General features: G+C 39.9%; 1 protein-coding gene across 3 annotated transcripts in view; it reads right to left on the reverse strand.

The window, feature by feature from the left end:
• The window catches only part of TTC7B (tetratricopeptide repeat domain 7B), a 119,180-nt gene extending 94,445 nt beyond the window's left edge, over nt 1–24,735 (reverse strand). The window contains exons 1-4 of one of the 3 annotated variants that reach the window (XM_050975343.1): nt 24,515–24,644; nt 14,122–14,270; nt 9,472–9,626; nt 8,504–8,672 (exon numbers count right to left, since the gene is read on the reverse strand). In XM_050975343.1, the coding sequence (XP_050831300.1) occupies nt 8,504–8,672; nt 9,472–9,621 (319 nt within the window). In that variant the 5' untranslated portion in view covers nt 9,622–9,626; nt 14,122–14,270; nt 24,515–24,644. Of the gene's footprint in view, nt 1–8,503; nt 8,673–9,471; nt 9,627–14,121; nt 14,271–24,514 lie in introns of all 3 variants that reach the window. The other 2 variants (XM_050975344.1, XM_030240255.2) reach the window with 2 other exon arrangements.
• Between the last annotated feature and the right edge of the window lie 1,943 nt (nt 24,736–26,678).

A 26,678-nucleotide genomic window follows, 5' to 3' on the forward strand; every position in this document is an offset into this window, starting at 1 on the left:
AGAGGAAAAACAGTGAACTACTATTTTACACTTAAGTCAATAAGGATGCTTTTTTAAGAGGGAGAGCTGCCCTATATAAAGATTTCTGGGTTTGTTACCTGTTTTCCTTACACAGACATGTAAAACCCAAGTGTATTTTAGTATGCAGAACTTTGTCTTCTCTATACATGATATGGTAAGTGTTCCAAATGCTGTACACAAAAAGCCCCTTTTCACCTCCTTCTAAAGAAACTTCACATTTAGCATATTGTTATTGCTATCAAGGAACGCCCACATTTATTTATTTCTGAACTTAGAACATACCCTGTTACTCTCACTGAAGAAAGGACTAATTAAGTCCTCAATCAAAGATTTTTTTCTTGCTTGCAGAGAATTTTTTCTGAGATTTTTTAGAAAGCAAAGCATGGGGCTGTTTTTGTCTTCAATTCCTACTGATATTTGCAAAGTAATTATTATAAAGGAAAAGAGAAACAGAACAAGTGTAAGCAAATATATTTATAATAATCTACCTTTTACAGTTACTCCAGATACACTGTAGGGATTGCCTATTGCCTATTGGTTTAGACAAATAAAGGAAACAAAAGTAATTTCTCTGATTTTTTAAGTACCTTGTACTGCCCATCCCATTATGCCAAGACTCGAGGGAAAACGTCTCCAACAACTGTCAGAATGCAAAGTCTCCTATTTTATGGCTAGTTTAGTACACCTGCTTTCCAGAAAAGGCACTGGAAAAAGGCCAATATCCCCTGCTCTTAGCACACTGGATTTTAAGGGAAGCTCCTCTGGCTACCCACTCTTTTAAACAAGGACTACTTACGGAGAATTAAATTCCATTCTAGACTAAACCCAGAGTAACATAAGCACAATTTTTCGGCAGAACAGAGCATTTCATCATGCATGCTCAAACTGCAATGTCATTTCATTACTACAGCTTTTCTAATGCCATAGTTATGCTAGTGCTTCTAAGTCTCTTGAAGTTTCTCAGAGTTAAAAAGAGATGAAAAACTAGAAATACCTTTTTTGCTGCAACGAATACCTACTTATTGCTCCGAGTAGTCAATAAAAGCAGAACAATATTTTGGGATTTCATTTAACATCATCTGAGACAATTGTTGTGAAACAATTGCTCACACTTTTCCTCTAAATATAATGCATTCCAATCTCTGTATTTTCTTAAGGAACAGACATTTGCAATATCTTTTAAATAGAAGATATCAGTATTCCCCCCCCCCAAAAAAAAAAAAACATTTGTTTCTTTTGTTTCTAAATAATCATATGCCAGCCAATTCTTGCTACAATATAGCCCTTTAATAGGCCAGTATCTTGTGGCAGGGCTGAAAAAGTTCAAACTAGAGCTAAAAGCTGGAAAAAGGACTGGTTATTGTTGCACATCCTGGAGTGAGTGGACCTCTCTCTGCTGAATGCTCCCCAAAGGCAGAAATGCTGCACACCAGTATATGGAATGGGCATCAAGGAAGCTATTTGCTCAGGGGACAGGAAATTGTTTAACTATGGAATTTACACTCTTCTGCTGTAAAGTGTCAGGATTGCTCCTACAAGCACCTCTAAGGAAAAAAAGACAAAGCTCTGCTGTGATACCTGTTCTTCCTGTGACATGAGAAAAAGAGGCCAGAATCACTACCTTTTAATTGGAGCCCAACATTTTTAGACTCTCTTCACTCTGCCAAGAATCCAAGGAAGGATTCTGAAGAAATTCTAAAGATTTGGGAGAAACTAAGAATAATACACCACAAAACTGCCCAAGTCCTAAAGAATTCTATTTTAGTAAGAAACATAGTATTCTCTTTCAGAGTTTAGCTTTCAAATAAGATAGCTAAAAGCAGCACTTAGGAAAGCAGGTCAAATGCCTGGGCTCCTTCCAGTCCCTGCTCCAGCAAGGCAGATGTCATAAATTTAGTCTGGGGAAAGAAAAGTTTTAATGGAGAAAATTTGAACTCCCTATGGCACAGGCCTGCTAGTCATGGTCTGCAAAAGCTCACAGACAGTCTGCAACACTTACACAGCAAGACAGGAGGAGGGGGGGAATCTGAGTTCTTGACCCATTGCCTAATGAGTCTAGAGATCCCCAGCATAATTACTGAACCAGCTTTCATTTAGCATTCTTCCATGAGAGTTGCTGGGTGTCTGCTGACACAGGCTAGCAGCGCACGAGATCCCATTACAATTGCATATGATTAAAGTTAGGTGCAGCATCTTTTCCTAACTGCAAAGTAGCAATCCACATGCACCTGACACTGCCACTGAACCTAATGAGTATTTCCATGTTTCTGTAAACAGAACTAATTAATAGCCAATCATTTAACTTGGTAAATGCAACATTAAATTTGAATATGGGTCAGCAGCAGTAAAGACAGCCTCACCCTTCTCAACATACATCATTTAAGTGTAAACACAGTTATTCAAACAAAGATGTAGGCAATAAAAATGTAAAATGACCTGCAGCAATAAGGCTAAAATTCTGTAATGTCACCATCTAACTTATAAAACAACATCCCTCACACACTTAACATGAATTCATTACTGTAATGCAATACAGTCATCATGACAGATACCTGAAGCTGTCTGTGAATCTATACACTGTGTTAATTATAAACACATTTTCTTCACTAAAATCAAGTTTACTAAGTTCCAAACTTTAAGAAATGTCAGATCTGTAAATTGCTATGTTCCTCCACAAGCATTTTTAGAAAGGGTCACTAATTCGTAATGCCAAGTATTATAAATTCAAATTTTCAATTATGTCTTCCGACTTAGGCAGCAGTATCAGAATTATTTTACCTAAAATTTCAAAAAGTTTATTTCCTATTTAAATAAAAACTTGCTATTGCAGAGTTCCTGACAAGTTGCTCTTCCCCAAAATAACACCTCAAAATGTCTCTGTGCATGCATTTCATCTCTGCTTCCATTAGCAAACAAAATTGCTTAGAAACATAGGAGATACTGCCTGCACAGTATTTGAATAATGCCTATGCATGTTTTCCAGTATATTACCTCATTCATATACTGCTGAAATCTTGCAGAAACTTAATTGTTCTGTTCTCAGAGGCCACAACCCTAGGGGATTATTAGCTTCACCCAATATTAAAATGGATTATAAATACATGCTTCTGTATGGCAACAGCACATAAAAGTTTTTTTCTGATTGGTCTTGGAAGAGAAGGAAGCAGGAGAAGTTGGAGCTAGTAACACAAGCTTAACATGAAAAGAAAAAGACATACATACTCTTTACTTCTTCATGGATTCATAACTTGTCTTATTTCAATTCTTCATGAGTTTAACATCCTCCTCAATCTCAGAACTGAGCACTGCCAATTAAACTGATCTAGGGAAGAAAGTACACAAATAGACCCTAAAGAGACAAACTTCAACTTTTGAACAAGGGAACCTTCCCTACCTATCAGAAAGTAGTTCTTCCTATGAGGATACTTAAATATCAAGTATTTAATACATCCAGAAATGTGCAAAACACCTCTATGTTTTACTTTGAGCCAAGACGTGTCACCACAATCTCAAGACTGTCTTTCCTTCCTCCTTCCCCTGCCCTGCCTCATTTCTTAGCTTTGCTCAATTCACATAAGACATCTCTAATAACCATACTGATAGCCAAGTTATATTTGTGGCAGAAGAATAAAAAAATCTGCTTTTTTTTGTACCGCTCCTTAAAATTTCATATTAAAGTTATGACATGCTTCTGTGACCAACAGGCAACAGCTTCAGGGAGCCAGCTCCAGCACTGTCATACATCTGCTCTCAGGCTAACACATTGCCACAACAGTCATGCAAACCTGCCTGTCTCCTCAGCAATGTCATTCTTTTATGCCTATTTTTCTCTCCCTAATCACACCCTCTTGAAACAAGCTGGCAACTCCAACCATAGGCATTTTGCTACAGAAAATTATTTTATTCTATGCTTGTCCTCTACTTATGTGTCAAATAAATTTACAAGCAGATGGGGGGAAAGCTAACCAACAGATCCAAATAAGTATTCTCATATTTTTGCAAACACTAAGTGGTCCATTGATTTGAAAAGCTTCATCTTCTCAATTTATGTTTTATATTGTATTTTAAATATGTCCCACTGCATGTTTTCAAGCAAGTCTTTGAATTCTAAAAAATTATGTATTTAATACAAAAACTGTGATTTTATTAATACTCTATCCCACACAACACCTTCTACATACCCATACAGAATCATTACTCAGAAGCACAGCATTGAAATTAGCTCCTTCCTTAAAGAAAACATTTGGTGTAATCAGAACTGCATTCTATGGGCATACACATAAAAGCATCCGTGTAAAGTCTAAAAGGTATGCTAGTCCATGAGGTTAACTAGATAAAAGAAAATAATCTTCTACAACTCTGCTTTTAACACGTGAATTTGAGGAAAAGTGTGAAGAAAGGCAGGAAAATATTGGAATCATACTAACCAAGTTTCTGAGGCTTTGCCTCATACATTCAGTTAGCCTGCTCCCCATTGTTTTAATGGACACAGAAGCAGATACCCTTTCTATCAGATCATCCCACATCTTCTGCGAGTCAGGATAAAGCACAAGACATCACTACTACAAGTTATTTTTGTTGCCAGAAGTCAGGAAAAAAATTAAAACCAAACAACTTGTCCATGAGCTATTCAGTCTGATAAAATACAGCCATGCCTTCATCACCATACTAACAATTTTGCACTTTCCTTAGAAAGAGCAACAGAAAGGAATCACTTTCCAGCACTTCGTGGGCACTGAGAGCCTGTGACTCCCCACACACCAGAGGCTTGCAAAGAGTCACATGTAATGGAAATAGAAAATATTTCAAAAGGTAAGTTGGTAGGATTTTCTTTAAAATCTGTTGAAATTTACAATGTTGCATTTTGACAAATCTAGCAAGAAACTTTCTTTGGAAGAGCTGAAGCAGCATTTAACTAACTAGATATTCCAAGAAAATAACAATCATTTAATCTTCCTTGCTGGGTTTGAGAGTCTTTGAATCCTTGGCTTGACTTACAATCATTCATTAATATGTCTCTTCTCATATATAGTCTTCTAAATATGCTGTCCACAACTAAAGCTGTAAGCAGCATAAAGAGCTAAAAGCATTATTTTAAAGATACATATATAAGCATTTAACTCATTTATGTAATAAAAATGTGAGGACCCCTTTCATGAGTGCACCACGGACAGTAGATGGCTTAGTTCTCTGGTTTTCCCTTTCATGTTCCAATTCCATTTTTTCTCCCCACCATTGTCACTCCTGCTATTCTTCTTCCCCTTCTTTTTAGCTGTCAGTAGATAAAACTCCAGCAAAATTTAGCTTGAAGCTGACCCTGATTTCATTTTGAACCTTGCTGCATCCATACACACACACAGACCCTTCCTTGGCTATGAGGAACAGAGACACATACTTTGTGTGTTCCATGTGCAGTGTAAGATGAGCCACCAGGAAAGCAGGTCATGTCCAAGGGCTTGTTGGGAGCTGTGGAACTGTCTATGGTTACAGTGCAACATACTCATATAAGCACCCAGTAAGAACTGTAGAAGAAGAAACATGTCAACTCATGCATCCCTCTCAGTCCATCACCTCTGAGGTGACAGAATGAAGCCTCACAGTGAAAGAGGAAGTACATGGAGGTGGTCCCACATAAAAAAATGAAAACTATTTTAAGGCCACTAAAAACTATCATTGGTTATCTGCCCTCTGCCTTTTTCAGTGGTAAGAACATCAGTATTTGACCACTACACAACAGTTACAAGACTGCCAGTCCACTGGAACTGGATTCAAATGGGGACATTTCAGCAGGTGTCTTTCACTGCCTCTGCATGGTGCAGCATTAAATGGTGCAGCTGGGCCAATGCTTGCAAATAGGCATGGACAATCCCTCACTGCTTAATAACATGGTGCTATCACTGCCAAAGAAATAAAATCTAAATACTCTGAAGAGTTTTATAAACTTTCTATAATCCAGTTATCCCTGTACATACAGGCAGAAATAAAAATCCCCCTGAAGCACAAAATCTCTGTGATTTCTTGTATCTGTGATACAAGAATAACTTGTATTTAGTTTGGTAATACTTACAAGCCTCAGTCATCTCTGCAGAGACTCTGAATTCAGACTGCAAAGTTTACAGTCATTCTTAAAAGGAGGAAAGAAAAACACTGACCAGAAATGGGGAAGAAAGTGAGAATTAAATGTACACTACTAGGTAAAAAACATATGCTATTTAGTTGTCAGCTACTCTAAACCTGTCCAGACTTTGAGTAATAAATTTAACACTGAATTTAAGGTGATTTTAATTTAAAAATTAGAATTTAAGGTGATTACCACCTCATTCCAGGTCACACAGAAGACTAGATTCTTGCAATCCTCTATCATGACAAGAAAGAAAATGTAAATTTTTTAATCTTCTAAAAGAGGTGGTGTTGCTCAGCCTGGAGAAGGCTCTGTGCAGACCTTAAATCACCTTCCAGTACATAAATGGGCCTGCAGGAAAGATGGAGACAGACATTTTACAAGCGTATGTATGGATAGGACAAGGGATAAAGGCTTTAAATTGAAAGGGGGCAGGTTTAGATTAGCTGTCAGGAGGAAACTGTCTACTGTGAGGGTGGTGAGGGACTGAAACAGGTTGTCCAGAGATACTGTGGATGCCCCATCCCTGGGAGTGTTCACAGCCAGGCTGGATGGAGCTCTGAGCAATCTGGGCTAGTGGAAGGTGTCCCTGCCCATAGCAACTCAAACTGTCCTGTAATTCCACTCAAACTGGAAACACAATAGCAAAAAAATATGCTCCTGAACATGAAGAAAACAACAAAAAAAGTTTGCTCAGATAAACTGATAGCCAGTCACCCAAAAGAAATGACAAAAGTAATGAAACCCCATCACAACAAATCAAGCCTCATATGACAGATTTCAATGTTTTAAGAATAAAATTTGAAATCAGAAGAAAAAATCCCCACATCTAGATAGAAAATATGTTGGGTTTCTGTTCTCATTTTTTTAAAAAAATCTGAACCTACAAAAGATTCCAGAGTAGAAAATGTATCTGTTTTTCTATTTTCTAATACGTTATGTTTGAATTAAGTAAAATCAATACTAATTTTATGTGCAAAATTTATGCCACTGTGGTTTCAACTGGTTTATATCCTTATGAGGCCAAATAAAACAAAGTCAGAAGAGTTGAGCTCTGGGAAAAGATTCAATTAAATTCCTTGGAGATAAAAGCAAATTTAGATTCTTAAAGTTGTTCAAGTCCATGGAAAGAACATGACAAATTCAACAGACATCCTCACAGATTTAAAAAACAAAACAAAAAGAACTGCCAAAATCCACAAACCTGAGTGGAAATGTACCCAAAGGAGACACTGCTCTAAAGCCCACAGAGATTCTGTTTGAGAAAACTGAGCAGATTTACATAATATTCAAGAATTTCCCCAACACTCCCACTTCCCACTTTAATCTAAACAGTGACCAGACTTATGGAGCATCCTTTTGTCCCTGCTACCACTTAGTTCCCTTATGTCCTTGACATCTTTATAGGACATGATTCATGCTTGTCTAACATATACTGGAGGACGGTGCTGGTGGAAAACAATCCTTGATCAATTGTCAGTCAAAGCTATAGAAGTCTCTCACAAGTTTTCTGCTGCCTTTGACACTCCTCTTGCCATAACAAAAAGTGCATATGCAATTAAACCCATGCTTAAACACAGCAGAGCAAAGCAAACACTTCACTCAGTAAATTCTAATAAACCCCTGGCATGCAAACTGCCATTCTCCCCAGCACACTGACCAGCCCTGAGTATATTACAGAGTTTTCTAAACTGAAGTGGCACTGCCACCTTAAGACACGAGGCCAGCATTACAATTTTCACTATACTAGAATAGTAAAGAAGAAAATGGTTTTTAGTTATCTTCACTTTCTGAATGTTTTAAAAAATCTATATTCCTATTAGAAAAAATTAAAAGTGCACAAGTGATGCATTGCTTTAAGTCAGTTATCATGTTATTAATACTTTTCTCAATTAAGTGGCAATTTAGCCACGCAACCTAGCTTAGGCTGAGCATTTTAACACTCAGTAAAAGGCATCACTGTGAATCAAAGCTCTCCATTCTGCCCACAGCCAGCACAAAACTGCACTGTGTTTTGTAGCCCTTAACTTTCAGCAACAGTGCTAATACTATTGGCAACTAGCCACAGTTACTATGACATATATGAGAGGACTTTTAAATACATACACTCAAACAATTTGATGAGGTCGCAGCACAGTGATATCACAGTCAGAATATTAACTGAAGCAAAAGTCTTGTCAACTATCAAACTCAGAATAATTTAAAGGACCCAAACCCTCCTCTTATTTTATCTACAAATATGGCACTCCACTACTGTGTAGATGACATTCAAACTAAAAAAATTCTTCATCTTTTGACAAGATATAAATTAGCTTTTAAAAAACTACTTCCTCATGATGATAGTGGAAAGAGCACTCTTACCCTTTGTAGAATATGCTTCAGCAATCATCCGTAGTCGATACGGTGGCACTGCAGTCAGCTGCAAGTCATCAACTCCAACTCTAGCATATGTGTTCAGAGCTTCTTTGTAATCACCTTCCACATAGTTTAATTTGGCCATTATTAGGTTAGCTTCTTTTAGGAATTCTGGCTAGAAGGAAGAGAAATAAGAAAGGGTTTTCTCTAAGAAAACACACCTAATTCTTTCTGATAATTATTAGTGTGTTTTCTGTCACCCCCAGAATATTTCTTCTAACAGAGCAACAAATGAACAAAATCCTGTCTTGTGTAATATTTGAGAAGCTTGAAGTAGGGGGGAATTCACTAAATCTCATTGCAGCAAGCTACTGAAAAGCATTACCAGCCATTTTAGGTATTCACATGCATATTTACACGTGTACCAGAAATACCTCTCCGTTTGAAACCAGCTTTTCCAGGTGATAAAACTATTTAAAGGCAGCCTATCATTACAGCTCCTCACAGGACTTCTTTTTCTAACACAAGCACAGTTGAAAATAACATAGCATCAGAACTTAATGATATCTGTTCCACAGCCTACATACTTAATTCACACCATTTCAAAGTATCAGGGCAGAATAAATGTCTTGAAAAAAAGAATTAATGGAGGAATGAAGAGAGAAAAGGAAGAGAAATTAATACTCTCAGAGGCCACTGAAAACAAAATGTTGCAGATGAGTGTAAAAGAAGCTTCTTTTGATCTCTGAAAAGATGGATGTTGAGTACAGAAGAGGTAAACTGACATAGTAGCTACAACAACAGTTAAGTAAAAGAAGGACCAGAATGATTATGAACATTAGAAGATTCTGACAGAAAATGCTCTCTTGTATTAATCTCACTTTCAGAATCTGCAAATATAATTTAAGGCATCTTTCCTCAACACTTCAATCAATTTCAACTTTTCTAATTCTTGCTCAGGCTGACTTACATACCTTGAGATTCCCCCTATCGAGCGCTGCCGTGAGATGTTTCCTGACCTCGGTCAGCTTTGGCTGGGGGCCCCGGGGACTGTTACTGTGTTTAAGAGTATTTTCCTTCAAAAATTGTTCTAGTTTGGATTCTCCAAGAAGAAGCTCTGCCATGTCATCTGTAAAAACAACAAATACAGGAAGTATTAGAAATAACTTTATTTCACTAACATTGCCTGAATTTTAAACACAAAGTAACCAAAGCAAACACAACATTAAGTATTCAGGTTTATCACATCATGTGATATTTTGTTTTACTTTTCAATTTATCTTTTCCCTGCCTGATTCACTGTAGAATCTCCTGTGTTCTAAGATAAAAAGAATTAAAGAACTAAAACATTAATCTCAAGTCAGTACTCTCCCCTTGCTCCTCAAAAAAGCAGCACCTGAATCCAAAGCTTTATGTAGCTCTCTGAACAAGACAAGATACACTTCTGATACTCACTTCACCAAAAAAAACTAGTTTCAAATATAAATACTGATATTGGAATAATTTATTTCTTTGAAGTTACATTTCCCTCATTATGTCTCACCATCCATATGTGATGTGATGTGATGTGATAACCATCCATATCTTCTCTGTAGATCTCCCTCAGACCTTTTTAAGGCTGCAGCTATCCCCAAGTCTTCAGTATGACAGTCCATTTCTCATCCCTCTCCCCATCTCTTACAGCTTACCACCACCTCTCAGTCCTGAAGGTACAGTGTAATACCAGGCTGTCCAGCAAAGAATACTTCTGAAATTCAAGAAACTGGAAATGTTCGACCTCACCCTTAGCCAGGACCAGTAAACTTCTTTTACTGAATGTTTTGAGTTATTCCTCTAGTCAGAAGAGCACTGTAAAAGTCATCACCTTTCTGGGACTTCAAAAGACCATATCATGTCTTGCAAACAATGTTTGAACAGAACTAGAATGAGTGGTTCTAGGGTAAATGAGAAATATTTTGGTAATGCACAAGAAACCCATTGTTAGCTGCAGCAGGGAACAAGTGAGCCTGTGAGGACTGAGCACATTTATGACTTAATATGGCTTACAGAGTCTTCTCTGTGTTTAGAAAACAAACAAGGATAACACACTATCGGAGTCAGCAAAAAGCAGGGAAAGGGGAAATAGAAATGTTGTCAGCATAATCACCTGGAGGGACCAGTACCAGGCTTTGAAATCCCTTGCCCACAGCCTCCATTGCTCCACCACCATTTGGCAGCAGCAGCCACCAGCTCCCACAGCCACTGTCAGCTGCATTCCCCTAGGAAAGGGCCCAAGCCCAGCCACATAGGCTTGTCTGAAGCAATTTACACTAGTTTTGCCATTCTTTTGTTGAAGTCTGCTCAGCAAAAATGAAAAAACATTACCCTGCTCAAAGATAGCTTTAGCATAGCACTCTGGAGAACTGCACTTTCTGCAATTATTCCATCTCTGTGGAAATCAAAGAGTTTAAACTGCATGCACAGAAAAGACAACTGATTCTGTACAGCAATTCAAGGCAGGTTAGTTTGGTTCCAGGAGTTTAACATGGGCTGTGTGAAAGGCTCTCAGAGATCAGAGGCCCCTCCAAACTTACAAAACTGAACTTTGGTTCACTGTATGCAGTTAATTGCCTTTCAGAGTCAGTCACGGGAGAGTCCTTTCAGGACAGGTATTTTACTCATTCAGAAGACTCCAGAGTTTTGCTCTGAGTAAACAATTTTTTTTTAATGAGCCCCTTTAAAAAGGGGATTAATAAGCAGGAGTGAAATTTGAAAATAATACTTTAGATCAGCATGGTAATGTCCCACTTGGGAGAGGAACAATGAAGATTAATTTTGTTAATTGTACTTTTAAAGCTAAGTGGCAACTTTTTAAAAGGGTGAAAATATGTCAAACTGGTTACTTTATGTTTTAAGGGATTTGCAAGTTGATGCTTTCTCTCTGATCTGTACTTACGGAAACCAAAGTATTTCATTTAACAGGTAACATTTCTCTTTCCTTTTATTCAGTTTAATGCTTCACTGAGCAAGCTCCATTTCCAAAGATGGTTGAGGAAACAAGATTGTCAAACATAGCAAGGAATCTAAATGACACTCTAAAACAAGTGCTTTAGTTCAGGAGCTGAAATACCACCAGGGCTGTTTACAATGAAAAGAGTGAGGTCTATCACTGACATTCTTTAACACTTCAAATAGCAGAACTTCAGAAGTGCCAAAGAAGAAAGTATCACAGGTACCTTTCACTCTCATATGCAACCTGTCAAGTAGGTTCTAAAAATTGTTCTGATCCACACTCTTGTAACAAGCATTTCTTTAATTAAGTTAAATACAGCAGATCTATCTCTATGGAGAAAGAGGTAAGAACAACTGTACTGTTGAGCCAAGAACAGCACCAGCTGCCAGATATGTTTTGTTTATATAAACTGCAAAACTGTCAAGTAAGCATGTGAAACAACTAGTTTGGATTCTTACAACACATGAGTCAAAGAACAGGACAGGCACCAAATAAAAAGAAAATAAACCTCTCACTGCTAGGTATAAGAATGCATACCTTGAGGCATGAGGATTTGTAAAACAAAGTGCTGAAATCATCTCTGTCACTAATGGGGAAATTAGTAATGGGCAAAAGTAACCAAAAACAGCACTGGCACATGCAAGAGCAAAGTGTAGCCATATCAGCTACACCACAGAAAGAGGAAGACCAACTTCTCACCCATTGTGGGGCCACAATAGAACAAGACAGTGATAGATATAGATCTAGCACTCTACAGAAAGTTTGTTCCTCTCCCAAGTGGGACATTACCATGCCGATCTAAAGTATTATTTTCAAATTTCACTCCTGCTTATTAATCGCCTTTTTAAAGGGGCTCATTTAAAAAAAATTGTTTACTCAGAGCAAAACTCTGGAGTCTTCTGAATGAGTAAAATACCTGTCCTGAAAGGACTCTCCCGTGACTGACTCTGAAAGGCAATTAACTGCATACAGTGAACCAAAGTTCAGTTTTGTAAGTTTGGAGGGGCCTCTGATCTCTGAGAGCCTTTCACACAGCCCATGTTAAACTCCTGGAACCAAACTAACCTGCCTTGAATTGCTGTACAGAATCAGTTGTCTTTTCTGTGCATGCAGTTTAAACTCTTTGATTTCCACAGAGATGGAATAATTGCAAAAAGTGCAGTTCTCCAGAGTGCTATTTCTCTGCTAAAGAATTCATCAACAATTACTTAGCAGATTAAGGGGGTATTTGATGACTTACATCACAACTGCATTGCAGAACCATTTTGGACAAGAAGAGCCTAACTTGCCCATCTGCTTCTGCAACATCACAGTATCACTGAAACAATGGCCTGACTAACAGGATGTCTGTCCTCTGCTTGTAATCTAAGACAACTCCAAGCACCTTAGAACTCCAAGACAAACTCAAGGATGCTTTAGGTGAAAGGCTCATTTCTCTTAGCATTCAAAGCAAAAATAAAAAACAGACACTTCATGTAAGCTGCTTTCTTTCAGCTTAGAGAAAGCTTAGACATTTATACAAAATGGCTTGAGAAGAGCCTTGTGTACACATGGCTATCCCTCTGTGCAATATGGATCAATAGGAATCATCTTCAAATAAGAACACAGGCTGGCATAAATAGGGGATAGGAAAAAGCACACAATGATTTGCCTTTGTAAAACAGTCTCTAAAAATATCATCATGAAAGCCACTTTGCTACTTATTTTTAATATCTGCTTTTTGAAGCAAATTCTTCACCACAGTATCAGGATCTGAAGCAGTTACTCCAGAAGAACAGAATTAAAATAGAGGATTAGTCTTCTTTTATCCTTGGTCAAGAATGATGAAGATTACTTATAATATTAATATTTACTTAGGTTTAAACCATGGTCTATCTTGAACCATCCAACAAATCACATGCTAAGATGCAAAATAGTCATCTTTTTGATGAATGCTACCACAACCTCCAGGCACCTGTTGAAGACTCCAGGGGTTGTTAGCAGGCTAGGTGAGAGGAATATCTAGCTCTAAATTCCTTTCTAAAAGTAAGGTTAGGCAGAAGGAGAGAGAAAGAAAAGAATGGCAACATTGCATACAGCTACAAAGAAAAAAAAAAGCATAGCTGAATACAGATTAGGAGCTCTCTCTTGCCTTCAGATTTCACTCCAAGAAGTGACTTTAAAAGTTTATTCAATTCCAGAGTACACCAAGATCCATTATAGTGAATGATGATGTGGTCTCAGAACTAATGAACCTGCTTGCTACCTGCTGTTCTGTGGAGCACCAAGTAACTGCTCTGGTGAAGTATTACTTTTCCTGGGGTGGTTCAGATGAAAAGCAAAGCAAAACACTGACGTTTGTCCAGATCATGACTGCTATATATGTGGTTTCTCAAGTCTTCCTGTTATCAAGGCAGAAAAAAATTTAAGGGTCTGATAATTAGTTTTTTCTGAAGGAAATACTTGGAAGGCATAAGGGAAACACACCTCTTGGATAACAACAGTTATCACCACTACAGCAACAACTATCAACAACCCTGCTCCTGTTATCAAGTCTCCATGCACCAGATGTTTCTCTGCAATTAAACACCCATTTCATGCTGCTGTGGAACACTGGCAAGAATACACATGATCCTGTGCTAACAATACTTACATGTTATTTATGGAACCTCCCTCGACAGCTCAACATCTACAGCAAGAAAGACTATGCAGAAAAGTATTCCTTCTTCCTTTTATGCCAAATGGCATAGATTAAAAGAAATATTTTAAGTGTTTCATTTCCCTTTCCTCCGAATTACACAGCTGCAAGAAAAATAGTGCATATTTAGGAAAAAATCTCTTACCATAATGATTTAAGCAAAGAGGCTCAACCTCAGACTCAGGCCCTGGGGATCTGAATTTGAATAGGATGTATTTAGGAATAAGAAATACAGAGCAAAATACCTATAGAATCTGACTGGCCAAACAAACTTTAATCTTTCTTTGCAAGCAAGCAGATAAATCTAGAAGCATGTTATATCCCACGTTGTATTATTTCACCCACTCTTCACCAAAATCTTAAATATTTCACGTAACATATTTTAGACTCTTAAAAAGCTCAACTGTCCAAATTGATTGAAATTTAAAGATCATGGTTATCATTAGTCTCAAATGAAGACCCTCCATGAGGTGAGATTAATTAGATGAAGCATGGAGTTCTAAGAATAGAAGATGCTGCTGCTTCAACTGCTCTGTCCTGGAGCCCAGAAAGAAAAAAAAAAAAAAGATGAAAAACTGAAGTCCTAACTCAGGACTATTTAAAAAAAGAAAGGTAAAATTAAAAAAAAAAAAAGTCAGGGTAGGAAAGGGACAAGGGGTAAAGAGGACAAGTATGAGACTTCCAGGATCCCAAAGGGACTATACATTGATGTGCAGAATTCCAGGAAGTTAAGATTTGCTTTGTAAACTCCCTTCTGGTGCTTCAAGCCTTCCCAGAGGGAAACTAGCTTGGGAATGAGAAAAGAAACTATTCCTACTCAATCCCTAAAACTCTTAGTCTCTCTAAAGGTACCTGAAGGGCTGCATGCTGCAGTATTTTATGATGATTTTTCCCTCAGACATCCTATAACATTTTGGAATAGCATTGCACCCAAATACAAAAAAAACCAAAATCCAAAACAAAAACAAAACAAAAAAAAAAACACCAACCCAAAACAAAACAAAAAATCAAACAACAAAAAAACCCTAAGGAATTTTATCTAGGAGTGGTATGCAGGAAGAAGGATCCCAAACAGGTCAATTGCTCTAAATAGTAGCCAGACAAAGATTTCAGAGTGAGGTTTCTATAAAACAGCTGAAAACAAGAACAATTTTGTAGTCTCCCACAGAACACTTATTAAGGCCATTTAAAAATTGAGCTTTCTTCCAAAGAAGGATCTGGAAATCCTGGATCCAGAACTGATTTCATATTCATCTGCCAGAAAAAGCATGAAACATACGGTTTTTCACCCAGAAACAAATTGACTATGAACTTAAAGCAGACATTTGCTTTGTTCACAATGTATCAAACCATGAGTAAGAGCATTAGCTTGAAGAGGAATGTCAGTACAGGTCTCAAGTACTCATTCAACTTTGTGCTCAGCACCCAGTAAGTCTGGACCAGGAGCTACTTAAATGAAAATGAATGCTAAAACTATTCTTAGATTTCTACAAGGTTTATATTAAAAAGGAGAAAAACAATATACATATATACAGAGATGTCACTTATGATTCCATCACTGACTACTTATTAGCCAGAATTCACAGCATCAGAGGATGGCTGAGGTTGGAAGGGACCTCTGGACATCATCCAGTCCAATACCCCTAACCAAGCAAGATGAACTAGAGCAGGTTGCCCAGGATCTTGTCCTGTCAGGTCTCTGGAGACAGCAGAAAAATATCCAGAGAATATGTGCAGCCCAGCAAGCACTACTGGTATCAAGGTTTCACACTGATGCAGATGTCACACATATAAAACCAGAAGCAGAAAATACAGAGTCAGAAGTTCAAAGAAATTTAATTTTACTCACTAACACTTATAATTATATACAGTGATTCATTTATCTGGCTCTTAAGTACACAGTGGGCATGGCACCTTTTTACTGAGCAACTATTTAGTATGGACACAATTTTCCTGCTTGACAGCCAAAACTTGATTTGAAGAAAAATATTATAGGCTTTCCAATCTCTTTATGCATAGGCAAATTTACTTTCTAAGTACCACTACTACAGAAATTTATTTTATGATGGCATATATTAAGAACAGAAACCTGTTTCAAACTATTTTTTTTTTATATTCAAGCTCACCAAATTTTGTGAAATATTAGAAGAGTAAATAATCAAGCCAGGGAAATCACAATGTATCATCTAGAAGACTGACAGGCTCGCAATTGAATAAAACTTGGCCCCTTCAGTCCAATACAATGTAAAACCAAGAAATAAGAATGCATGTCAAACCCAAGAGTGGGAACACAGAGTGTGGGAAACAGGACCACCATCATCTTTGAGTGTTTAACTGGAAACAATTCTATCAACCACACTGAGGAAGAACGATCAAAATTTAGCTTCTTCCCATCTATGTTTTGTTTAGGTTACAAAGATCAAGGAATGACTGGGAGAACAGGAAAAGCACATGCTCTGATAGCTAGGAATTCATTTCAATCTTGCTTCTTGCCATGATTTATTTCTCAAAGGATAAGACAGTTTTGCTGTTGCTACTAACAACAACAATAAAATACTAGAGACAATTAGATGGAAGGCAAAAACCAAGCCATGTCATAAGGACAGTGGCTCTTGTCCATTCTCTACCAAACAGCTACATTGCAGCACAGTGCAAATTTGAGAGATGATGACAATGGAATCCAACTTTTGTTGTCATAAAAAGACAAAGAAAATTACTGACAAAAAACGAAATCCCTAATTAATTGCCAGGTCAGAAGAGTGATTTTTTTGTCTTTGGGGTGACCCAAAGCTCAGATGAAAGCACACAGATGAGCCTCTGTTCCCCAGAAGTCAAGATCTTGCAGTTCTCTACCTTTTCCAATCTTCTCCTCCTAGTTTTCCGGGTCCACCTCAGAAGCCTCAAGTAAATTCTTGAAAGACAGTACCCTATATTTGTCATTCTCAGAGACAATTGCCTCAGGTACATAACTACCAGTGTTAATACAGAAAGTACCTTTTGGCAGCTTGTTTGTTTGGGGTTTTGATGGGGCTCATTTTTTGTGGTGTTTTTTTGTTTTGTTTTTATTCTACCTGCTGTTCTAAAAACCACAGGTCCCTATTCTGCCTTAAACCCAGCTCTAATGCAGTCCCATAAAAGCCTTGATTAATGCACGCCATTTTCTTCCCATTAAGGCAAAGAGACTGCAATTAAATAGTAAAAAGAAAAACAGAAGTGTAGCTGCAAGCTAAGCCCACACAAATCTGAGTTTGAGATAAGGCACACTTAAAAGATGAGTTACAACTTGTTCATATAATTAACTCAGAAAAATATGGGAGGGCCTGTAAGGTGGTGTTGTTTTCATATCGTGGTTGCCTGTGCAAAAGTTTTATGGAGATAAACCAAGTTATTGATCTCAGGTGAGCTGCATTCAAAATTCTAGAAATAAAAGGTATTTTCAACCCACTTTTTGTTGAAGAAGCACAGTTTACAACTCTAGATAATATGAGATTATAGTGAAGGATTTCAGCTTATGCATACAAATTCTGAGTGGAGTCATACCAATCACACACAGGTCATCAGTGGGGTGGGAACTTGCAGAAATTCATGCAACACCTCCTGAAGTAACTCCTGAGTAACTGATAACATCACTGATCAGAGCAGCTACTAAAAACTGCCACTATGCATTCTGCCACACATTTGCTAACCCCAGAGAAATGCCCAGATTCAGCATCTCCCTCCACAGCCTGGAGCAGAGATCAAATGCTCTCCAAATATTAAAGGTCTGGCTACCCACCTCACATTATTAGCCAGACATCCTTACTTCCTCCAACTTATCTCAGTATCCTGCCACTTTGCTTTTTAGTTACTATTAGTTATAAAGTTATTATCTTCAGTCACTCCTTATCAGCTCAAATGACACAGTATTCAGTGCAGAGAAAACTGTGAAGAACTACACCACTAAATTCTAAGATTTTATTCTTAAAAGACAGATTTGTGGGGAGGAGGAATGGCCCAGGTTTGGCAGGGAAGGAGAATGTCCCATGTTTGGTAAGTTAAGGACCTCCTGCCCCCTTCTTTACTATCATGCAAATCAAACCCAAACAAAAGTGGTATCAAACAACCCTGAGTTTGTTAATGAATTTATTTCCCTATTCCATTTGTTAATGAATTTATTTCTATTTTAATAGAAAAGTTAATTCTAACCTTTAACCCTTGAAGTTAGTTTCAAGGAACTGAGAGCAGCTATAATACAGATATATACCAGTATCTATTCACGGAAAAATCTGGTTACCATTTCTTTTAACTTTTAAACAAGGCAAAAGTGCAATCAACCTAACATTACTACACGAGACATCCAATTTCTAAAATAATTACATTCATAATATATAGAATTACCCTTATAAATGTAATCAGTTATAAGCCCCAAATATCCAAAATACTTCTTTCATTCCACTAAGACCAACTACATGCTTCCTCACAGTTCCCCTCACCTTTGCCCTCCACTGGCTGTTGCTAATGTTCTTTCCACCAGCTGTTACACTACCCAGACCCCTGTGGGAGGCAAATGAGCTTGGCAAGCCAGCAAACACAGTAGGCCCCAGAACAAGAAGCACAGAGTTTTCTGCTGGCCAAGCACAGTAATTCCCACCTCTGGTGCTCATGAACACCAGGGAGAGGCCAGGAACACATAACCAGGAGAAGCTGCTCAGAAGAAGCAGCTTGATTAAAGGCAGGAAGAAAGAACCACTCTACATAATAGCAGCGAGGTGTTAGACCAGCTTGGTTACTTGTGAAATCACACGCTAGCATTTTCTCTTCCAGATGAACATGCAGTGTGAGTACAAGCAGATGATCCACATCATCACTTACACTGTTGTAACACCCCTGGCTATCTGAAGAAACAAAGCTGTCAGTCAAACATAAGACAACACATCTAAGTACTGTCACCACCTTTGCTCTTCATTCAGAAAAATGTCTGTCCTTAGTAATCTTGTTCTGTAAATGTGACAGTGAATGCAATAGGAGGAAAACAAAGAAGACAACAAATGAAGAGAGTCCTCCACTTCTGCTGTGGTGGACATGCAAAAAGGCATGTCACATGGTCTGCAAACTTTTTGGTAGAGATGTCAATCTCTTAGGAAAGCTTTGCATATACAAATCACACTACAAACTCTATGTATAAAAACAAACAAATTTGGTAAACACCTCCTAAGTAGGGCATGAGTCCTAAGAGGTTTAGAAATCCCTTGTTTATTCTGAGGATCAGCTTTAACCATACATCTGAGGTCTTGTATTTCACAAGGCTGCAAAACAGATGAAAACTGATAAGATGTTTCTATTTTTAGGTCCTACTTACATCACGATAAGGGAGCAGCATAGAAGGTGACAAACAAAATTAGACATGTAAAATAATTCATAATCCTTTGGGTTTGCTACTCTGCTCCTAGCTCCTCTGTGTTCCATTGCTCTGCCAGGCTAAATGTGAGGCTAGGTCTAATAGGAGACTACAGAAACAAGGTGTCAAGAGGAAAGGCAGTCAGAGAAGAGATCCCTGACAAGACAAATCAAACAGAAATGGAAAATGAAAAAGCAGTAAGAAATTCACTAGGTAAAAAAACATTGTGTTACCATTTTGGCGTATTTCCATGAGTAAACTTGATACCTGTAGGTAGTGTTCTATTTTCATGGCAATGTCACAATGCTTTTGGTAGCATATAGATTCGTGAACTTCCTGGGCATGCGTTCTCTCCCCACAGTAATGCAATATTTCACACTGGCTAAGGTTTCTACAGAACTACACCATTCTACCTCATTTGAGCTATAAAAATTTGCCCCCTCAGTACTTTTCCAGACAGAGCCATACATCTCACTGAACTTGAGCAAGGTCACGTTCCAATTACAGCAACAATGAATGGCCGGAAACACCCATGGAAATTCATGGATCCTTTATTTTATCCATTCAGCTGGCTCCTGAACCAGCCTAAGGTTTCCTCACTTTGTTTCCAAAGGAAGGAAAGAAAACATGAGAATATTGATGTCCTGAAAATGCCCTGAACAGATACAACCTTCATACTGAATTCCATTGTAGACACTTCCTATGTGTCTACAATGGAATTGTACTGTTTCATCAAAAACACACGATGGCCTCGCAATCAGCTTCAGAATGTCATTGTTAGCTTCCAGCTGTGATTCTCAGTTCTGGGAGCACTTCAAAATACATTCAGATTAGTTTCAGATATTCAGTATTTAGTATTTTAACCTCTTCCAATATTCTTTGGGCAAGCAATTATGTACTCAAAGCATCCACTAATTGTCATGACCATGCTTCACCATCATGCTGTTCATTTGCAATGTTAGACAAAATTCAACCAGCAATGAAAATTTCTTCAGTTCACTTTCTTAGAAGGAACTTTTAAAGTTAGTTAAACCAGCTGGGAACACTCACAAAGTTTCATTGGTGAATACTGCTCTAAGATTTTATTTCTAACAACTTGGGGTTTTTCTCAGTCCCATTCAAGAGGTGATACTCAGGATGTGAACACTGAACACTTGAGGACGGCTACAGATTATCCAAGTACTGCATCTTTGTGACCTTCAGGGCAGCACCACGATTTCTGTGCCAGCTGCTACAGTCGTTGAAAATCCTGCTGTACTGGTTATAACCAGCAAGGTGCTGGCAGCAGAGGGGCTGCAGAAACAGCTCTGGGGGGAAAAGGCCAGGGGTTGCTCTGCCCCAAGCCCAGCTGGTTCCAACAGTACCACAGCAGACACAGCTGAGCACCTCCATAAAACTGATAACACCTCTGGGAAAGTGTATTTAAGAAAGGGCAGAAAATGCCACAGAACAAAATAAAAGAGATCAAAGGGAGTGAGAAATAGCAAAAAAACACAACATCAAGGTCAGAGAAGAAGAGGGACAGAGGTGCTCCACGGTGCCAGGGAGGACCCGAGCCTGGTGGATATGCCCTGAAGGAACTGTACCACATGGAGAGCTTGTTCCAAAGAAGGACTGCTGTCAGTGGGGAGCTTATGCCAGAGCAGAGCAAAAACGTGAGGAGGAAGGAGAGGCAGAAAGAAACTATCTTGCACCACGACCCCCTTACACCCTGCAGCACATGGGGAGGGGCACAGGGGTGAAGTTCAGCCGGGGAAAGGGGAGAGAAAAAGTGTTACTTTCATATCTGTCGTTCTGTCTTAGTATCTGACCATATTCTAACCAGCAACAAATTAAATTCAGTTCTCCAAATCTAGTATCTGACCATATTCTAACCAGCAACAAATTAAATTCAGTTCTCCAAATCAAGCCTATTTTGCCCAGAACAGTAACTAGGAAGTGATCCTCCTGTCTTTATCTGAAGCTCCAATGTTACTCTACATTTTGCCCCTGCCACTCCAAGAAAGGGGAGAGACTGAGCAGCTGGGTGGGCATGTGCTGTTAGCCAAGGCTAACTCAGCACCCTGCACATGGCAGTTTTAACCCAATCTTTTTGCAGAATGCTGATGAAGCAAGAGCTCAGACCAAGATTTGTGTTACATGGCATGAATCTCATTACTGCTACTGAGTACTGGCTCTGAAGTGGAGAAATACAATACAAACAGGCTAAGTGGCTAACAAAATCTGAGTCAGGCTAAAGACTCTTTTTTCATCCATCTATCTATTTATCCATTGTGAAAAGCAATGCAAGTCATAGGCTTGACACAGAACACACATTTTCTGTGATCCAAATTGTGACTATTACATACAGAATAGAAATTCATCAATATTTCTCTTCTCTCTTTTACTTAAAGTTCAGCAAGCTCAGAAAACCTTTCAAATGCCATCAGTCGGACAGAGAAATTTGTTCTAGGGTCATTTTTATGCATCCAAAATCCCACCTAAACTGTTGTTTATATTTGATCCACTGCCAGGTTTTATACACAGGCTTCTGTTAGGGAACAGACAGGATCCATCAGCAGAACTAAACAGAATAAACAATACAATAATCAAGTCCACTCAAAACACTGCATCTCTCAAGTGCTGCATTTCATCAGAAGTACACACTATTGCCTTGTGTGTAGCCACACAGACCTTTGTCCTGGGAGCTCTCATTGCTGTTTCTTCTTGCATCTAATTTAGGCTGCAGCATCAAGAGATGGGAATTTGCTAATGCAAAAAAGCCCAAATAATAACTTGGAACATTAAACTTTTTATCAAGCTGTCTAATCCCAGTTCCAAAAAGGAGCTGTAACTGAGTCCTAGTAAAAGAAGCCTTTTCTTTTGCAATAGTGAAAGACTGAAGAGATTACAAGAGAGCTTCCCAAAAGGATTCATTCCCATCTGTGTTGAAAGAGCAATAAACACTACTCCTAGCAATGCTGATATCCTCTGCTAAAATGCTCCAGCATTCAAGAGTTGAAGCCAATTCCCTACACACCAATACATGGTTAGAATAAAGATCCTCTTCCCTTTCCCTCTTCCCCATGCTTTTAAATTGTTCCTATGGCATATTGTTGCACATTCAGCCAAAACACAGATTTTTGTTATTCATTCCCAAGTCAAAGCTGAACATCAGTACACAAGGATGCAGTAAAGTCCAGGGTACTGAATTTTTAAGTTAATTGCTTCAGATTAAGTAATAACGGGATATGCTTCAGAGTGCCTTTCAGTTCACATCTCTCTTCATGGGTGGAAGAGAGGCACTGCCTCTCCTTGGAAGTCTCATTATCTGATAACCTTGGCCTGCAACCTGTTAAGTACACCTGGATTTGGGACACAAACTTCCAGTTTTCTACACTCTTGACAGCAGGTGAAGGCATTTCATTAAATAAATTACTGTCCTCCTGTGATATTCCAATACAGAAGAACAATCCTATATGATCAATTAATTTCCTGTTTATGTTCTCAGTTACCTAGGCTTGGAAGTCATGCACATTGACTTAATCCTTCATGTGCTGTCAAAAAGTGATAAATTCTGCATATAATACTTTTCCATGTTTTAAAGATCAGGAAATGCTTCAATAATCTGTATTTTGACTGGTACAGAATCAAGAAGATGCCTTCACAGAAAAACTACTAAAGTGTAAAGTTATGGAGATTGCATAATTTTCTCTTGATATGCTTCAGCTAGGTAAAACATAGACAGGTTAGAGAAATTTAAGTCAAACTGTCAATAACATCTGCCTAGCTCTGCCTGCCAGTCTAAAATACCTAAGTACATCTTGAAACTATGAAGATCGTGCTTCCCAACTAGACAGCAAGAACATATTTGCCTTTGCTTGAAGTGATCTCTAACTAGCTCAGTCTATCTTTCAATGATGCATGTCCTGAAACTAAACATACCTTCCATCTTTTCCCTCATGTTTATTAGCATAACACCCGCGTCAGGAACACCACTCAGATGTTTTTAAGGCAAACACATATAAATATTATGTACTACCCATTTATTCTTAAATTCTTTTCTTTGAGTCAGGCTTTTCCTCATTTATTTTTATTTCTATAGAGCTGAATCATGCAGTTTTCTTCCCCATCTAAACATGCAAAGCTATCACAGCTTTCACAACAAACTTCCAGTGATGTCAATGTTATGCCTCATCCTCTCTGTTAACTTATCACCTCTGAATTCACCCCAAGTTCTGTCTCCACAGACTTGACTGCTCTGAAAATACCCCTAGGTCCACCTCAAGCAGATGAGTGAGCCCAGAGAGGCACACACTATCCCCATATTTTTTCACACACAGAATTAAGGCATCCATGCCAAAGAGAACTTCCCTGTATCTCCCTCATTCATTACGTACTTCCATGCCGCAGAACGAAGGACTGCTTTTCATCTCCTTCAGTTAACCATATAGAAGTTTGTGACATAAGAATTAAGAGAACAAGCAAAATATTTATAGTTTCTACAACAAAATAAATGAAGCTGAACTATATTGCTGAGGTTTGCTATTAAGAGAAAGGACGGAAGCCTTCATAGAACACTCTGGGCACAGACCCTCTGGCAGTCACAGAAGGCAAAAGGGCATTTCGGGCTTTATGAACACTGTCAGCATGTGCGCCTGCAAACTGCAGCGCTCGTGACAAACCCCTGTGCGCTCCCGCTGGGGCCGGGAGCGAACAGGGCCGCGCTGCCGGTCAGACCGAGCGCGGCCCCCCGGGGGCTCCGCGGGGGCTCCCGGGCGATGTGAGCGGAGCCTCCGGCCGGGGCCAGGGCCGGGCCCGGCGCGGCTCCCGCCTCCCAGCGCGCTGCTCCCGCCCGGCCGGGCCGCCCCGAGCCGCTGCCCGGCCCTCCCGCCGGCGGCCCCGCCGCCTCCCCGGGCTCCGCAGGCCCCTCTCGCCGGCCCGCCCGGCTGCACCTGCCGGGCCCCCGCCGCCGCCCGCCCCGCGCCGCACCGTTCGCGATGAGCTTGGCCGAGAGCTGCTTGACGAGCTCGGGAATCCGCTCCCACTGGCACTCGGAGCGGCACCGCTCGATCTCCGTCTCCAGCCGCGAGCCCGCCTTCCTGGTGGCCATGGTCAGGCCGAGGGGCCCCGGCGGAGGAAGGGGCCGGGGCGGCGGGTAGGGGGAGGCGGGGACGGGCGGCGGCGGCCCCGGGAGCGGCGGAACTCGAGCGCCGCGGCCGCGCCGCGCTGGCGGCCCCGGGAGTGCCGGGAGCAGCGCCCCCTGGCGGCCGCGCGGGGCGGGGCGGGGCCAGCGGCGGGGCCGGGCGGGCCTGACGGGGAGCGCGGCCCGGGCTGAGGGAGCGCTCGGCCGCTCCCGGCGCCGGACAGCGCTGCCTGGGCACCCGCGGGACGCGTAGGGAGGGCAGGAGGGACACGGAGGGAGGGAGGGAATCTTCTAATGCGAGCGCCGCCCCGCTGAAGGTGCCGCTGGTAGCGGGCCGCTACTGCGAGCACCGGCGGGAAGTGGCCCTTGAGGACCCGCTCGCACGAGGGGTGGCGATGGCACCTTCGGCTGGTTCTGTTCCTCCACAGGCGAGGGATGAGCACTCCCCGCCTCCCTCTGCTACGCTGTCCCCTTCCACAGAAGGTAACGCAAAAGTAGTTCTGCCCGTCGCTGGTCACCTCGCCCGCCTTGAGAGCAGTGAGCCCCGCTCGCTCGAGGGCTCTGATTTAGTCCCTTTAATGGCGCTTTCCATTTCGTGCTCGCACCGTGGTCTCTGCCCTCCCAGAGCCTACACCATGCTCCCGACCGAGCAGACCCCAGCATGGCCACCTGCTCAGGACTAACCTGTGCCCTAGTCAGGAACCAGAGGGAAAGAAAGGTACAGAGATTATGCCCTATGTTTTGAGAAAATAAAAACAACTAGCTGCAATAATTCCAATGGTACTGTGTATCTTAATCAAACACTGCATCACACAAACGTGACCCTGCAATTCCACAAACTTACAGACATCTTGCAAAGCTGCAGCCATGACTGATTTTCACTGAAAAAGTAGCAAGAAGATGTAGCTGGGGGGAAAAAAAATCTCACAAATTGCTACTTTTCACAAAATAAGGATACAGCCCATTGACAGAAGGAACAGGTTTTGCAGAGATATGGTGTAGCTACATACAACATGAATTCAAATAATGCAAGTGTCTCGCTCCACATCTTAGGGTCACAGTACAGACTTGTACAATTGATTCTTTCATCCACAGAAATGAGAAGTCAGTGGAGCTGCAGGAATTTTATTGAGTTTGCAAGGATGGCTGTCACAGATGATGACAAAGATTCAAAAAACAGGCTGGATGCAATTTTTGCTTTTACATGCATTGCACTCCTCTGAATCTAGCACATGCTAATCTTCAGAAATTACAAGTTCACATTTGGGCAAACGTAAAACTACTGTCTGTTCTATAAATAGATCTGTTAAATACAAACATGTCACTGCCTGTGGGCATTAGGAGAGTTGTTTACACAACATAATTTCTAAGCAATTATCTGCTTCATGTATGTTCACATATACTAGAGACAGGTGCTTTCTGAAGTGTAGCTTGGTTTTGATCATCAGCTGAAACATGAGAAAGAGCATGGATCTTTTTAAAGATACACAGTTTCCATTGAATTGACCAGGAACAGACTCAGACTTACACAACTGAAAGCTTGTTAGTGTTTTTCCCAGCTATATCCTCAATTTACTACTTGCTGGAAATAGTAAATACTACCTCCAATAAATCTTGTTTTGCTTCCATCATCCTTAGACCATCACAGCTATTGCAACTCTTTGACAGACCTGAAATGTCTTGTTCAGTGTTTCAAGTAATTTACTTTTCATCCCCAGTGTTATTAAAAGGATAACAACACAAAATTCAGATAATGTAATTTGCCTTTTAGTCAAGTTGCTTTTATAGCACCTTCAGGCTACAGTCCCATTTCAAACAAAATATTCTTCAGGTTTTAAAAGTGAAATTAAATGGTAGTAGAACATAACAGCATTTTAAAAATACAATGGAGTACTGCAGGATTGAGAGAGCTTTAATAATGTAACAAAAGTCAAAAGGATAAATAAATAATAAAGCATTTTTTGCATAAATGAGTTTTCAGAAGATCCAGAGAACATCAAACTGATTAAA

Source organism: Serinus canaria, chromosome 5 (genome assembly GCF_022539315.1).
Source record: "Serinus canaria isolate serCan28SL12 chromosome 5, serCan2020, whole genome shotgun sequence".
NCBI classification, from domain to species: Eukaryota; Metazoa; Chordata; class Aves; order Passeriformes; family Fringillidae; genus Serinus; species Serinus canaria.